This window comes from Ananas comosus, unplaced genomic scaffold (assembly GCF_001540865.1).
Source record: "Ananas comosus cultivar F153 unplaced genomic scaffold, ASM154086v1, whole genome shotgun sequence".
NCBI lineage: Eukaryota > Viridiplantae > Streptophyta > Magnoliopsida > Poales > Bromeliaceae > Ananas > Ananas comosus.
In genome coordinates this window covers 12,970-16,394 of record NW_017891542.1, presented here as the reverse complement: position 1 = coordinate 16,394, position 3,425 = coordinate 12,970, and the positions used below count along the sequence as shown (strand labels likewise).

At 35.2% G+C, this 3,425-nt stretch overlaps 1 protein-coding gene across 1 annotated transcript; it reads right to left on the bottom strand.

Annotated features, from left to right (window-relative positions):
- Nucleotides 1-781: 781 nt before the first annotated feature.
- Nucleotides 782-3,197, bottom strand: LOC109704990 (LRR receptor-like serine/threonine-protein kinase FLS2). The gene is made up of 2 exons (XM_020225755.1): nt 3,194-3,197; nt 782-2,013 (listed from the first exon to the last, which is right to left on the bottom strand). Exons 1-2 carry the CDS (start codon nt 3,195-3,197, stop codon nt 782-784), a joined length of 1,236 nt encoding a protein of 411 aa, XP_020081344.1.
- Nucleotides 3,198-3,425: the final 228 nt, after the last annotated feature.

Sequence of the window (3,425 nt, the reverse complement as noted above, 5' to 3'; positions counted from 1 at the left end):
TTAAATTTTATACTGAAAAGACCATAAAGTGACTTAAATCAACAAATTGAAAGGTCGCATGCTAAAATCAAAATTTTGATAAGTTAGGTATTCGAATGAAAATGGGATATAGTTTAGGTAAGTTTTATAAATTTTTGTCTTTATTTTGTTTTCAGAAAAAATAATTTAAAAGTTGAATATGATACTTCATGTTAATTTTAAACATTTTTTCACAATACTTCTTATACACACTTCCTGATCGACCAAATGATAAAATGCCCAGAACAAATTATTTTTAAATGTATACGTGAGTTTTGAAAATGCTGTTATAAAATAAAAAAAAACTCAAAACAGCAAGTCCACTACGTACTCACCAATATGGGAAACTTCTATTAAGCACCCTATAGTATGGCATATTTGTAACTCACTACCGCATAGTTTGTATAATGTAGCATTTTTTTCCTTAAGATGGTATTAAAAAGATGGTTTACATTTTACCACACTATAGTTTACTATAATCCTTTTAAAAGCAAGTCCTCGTGGGAACTAATTAAAATTAAAACAACCCACAAAAGGGTGCTTCTTTTAGAACTATAGCATGAAACAAAAATATTCTACACTAGAGGGGAGCATTTTTAGGTTTGCCCTATAAATATTCAAAAAACTTGAAATACTATGTAATTTAATTCTCATAATTAATGCTATTATTACAACAAAATACTAAATAGAAGTGAAATGCGAAAAAAAGCCATGCAACCGCCTTGCATTAATAATTAATTAAGATGATACTCTTCCAACCACTTCATCTCCTATGCCTTTGTCTTAATTTACCCAAAGTTACTTTAGTTACAATACAAAGCTTGTCACATACAATATCAATCATAGAGAAATAAGCGCTCCTCCAAGCATTATTGAGCAACAAAACACCATAAAAGACTGCAAAACCAAATAGATATCCCAGTACAACACTAAAGTATATCCATAGCCACTCAAACTTATCTTTAGGCTCTTTATTATCCATATAATTTATTTCATTTGCGGAACAATTTCTCGCACTTGGTGGCCCACAGAGATATGGATTGCCGATGTAAATGGATGGATCCTCGAGGGTCTGCAACTGATTTCCTGTTGGAATTACTCCCGAAAGATTATTATACGACAAATTTAAGTGGCTAAGAAAAGTCAGTGCCGAAAGACTTTGAGGAATATCACCAGAAAGCTTATTCATTGCAAGGTCTAGAGATTCCAGTGATTGCATTTCACCGATTTTTTCTGGAATATGTCCAATCAAATTATTTCTAGATAAATTTAAATATTGTAATGTCTGTAGATCAGTAATCTCATCCGGGATCTCTCCACTTAGATTGTTGGCCGAAAGGTCTATGCTCTCAACTAGATAGAGTATCTTCAAAATCGTAAGTTCTTGTCCCTTAACATCCATGGACAGACTAATAATATAACCTTTGAAACTCATATTATCAATTCTATCTATTCTTCCTTCTTTCAAAGCCCTCCAACTGAAATTGCCAAAGGATCGTGGTATTTGCCCTGATAGTTTATTGCTAGAAAGATCCAAAATTTGGAGATAGCCAAGTTGTGCTAATTGCTGTGGAATACTACCAGAAAACATATTTGAGCGTAAATCGAGAATTGTCAGATGAGTTAAACTTTCTCCGATCCATAATGGTATTGCTCCAAAAAACTTATTATATCCAAGATCAAGGATAACTAAACCTTTGCAATTTTGCAATGATGGAAATTCTCCAGTCAAGCCATTACTACTAAATTTCAACAGAGAAACATATTTCGATGAGCAAATGGAGACAGAGATCCCCCCAAGAAGATTATTCTTTGACATGTCTATAATAGTAAGATACTCTTGTGACTTCCCAATACATTCAGGAATTTCTCCAGACAAGTTGTTGTTTGATAAATCAAGAACTTCCAAAAAAGTTGACTCGCATAGAGCAGATGGTATACTACCACCAATGTCATTATTTGACAAGAATAAGGAATGCAACGTATGGTTTATGCCTGTTTGTATAAGCAGATAAGGCTAAGGCTAAGGTCCCACTTTTTCCCCCGCTTGGTTAGTGTGGGTATTTCGTTTGAAAGTTCCCTAACCTGGTTTAATTAATGTAAGATTCATTCGGAGTTTACCCCAAGTTCCTATAGGTTTAAGGTTTCAAACACGGGGTGGGAAGAGATATTTATGAGATTATAATCAAATTTACACGTACAGGAGTTTGACAGAGTACCGATGAGAATAAGAAAGAAACAACGACACCTAAAATCGGTTGTTGTGGTAACACCGTTCACCAACGTACCTCTATCTCTCCTTACGTGAGGAGTGCAAATTCCGGCCGAACCAACTAGGAGTTTTAAATAACAGAAGCACCCTTGCTTTTCTAACGACATTTACCTCCCCTCACCAGACGTCGTTATGGTGTCCGGTACAATACTTTGAGTTGGAGGCTCCGAGCATACTATACAATAGGCTCCTTACCAATACAAACTCGCCGCTCTAGTTAGGTAGAAATGAAGAAAATTCGTTAAATCTCGTGAATCTAGAGTCGTACTTGTTAAAGTCGCTTTTGTCGTAGGGTGGTATGAACCCAAGTAAGTTTTTGAACTCTATAGAGTTGGAGAGATTAAATTTAAAGCCACCTTGTTATGGGGGAGTTTAACCTTTAGAGAGTTTTGAAGCGATAGAACTAAATTCAAAACTGAGGTGAAAAAGGCCGTAGTGAGAATCTCATCTACTGTAAAACACCGAGTGAGCAAATAGAAGGAATTTTATAGAACTAAACTCGCCACACTTATACTTATGAAGATGTCCAACCAACGTACGACATTTATACGAAGGAAGTAACTTTCACGATGCAAATAGTATGACAAGTGAAGGACTGTAAAGATGTAGAGACAGTGTAAAGTTAGAATGTTGAGAGTTACACGAACTAGAACCTCCATTGAGGTATTTGAGGTGGAATGGATGTACCGACGCCTTAGAATGTTCGTAGTGAATAGAACTGAACACGAGGTTACTCAAAGTACCGTAATAAAGACTGCTCAAAGATATAAACTCGTGAGAATTACTAGAGAAGAATCCTCTATTAATAAAATTTCCACACTTAGGTTCTCGTAATTCTATAAATACGTTGAACTGAAGTAATCTAAACAGTTCATAGCCGAAACCGCCCCTTTAGTACCTTACCCATCTCTACGATGGTGCTACACACGCGTTGTTAAATGTCAGAAACATAGAGCCAATGTTATTGAATTTCCCCTTAAATAGACCTACCGAACTTGTATACCTATCAGATTGTCTGTATCTAGAGCCTAGTTTGAACGAGTGACCAAGTTAAGGACGTTCTCAAACCTTTGAAGGTTTAAATTAAAGAGATTTAGATAAATTATTAAGTAACCTCCCGCAGTATAGATTACAA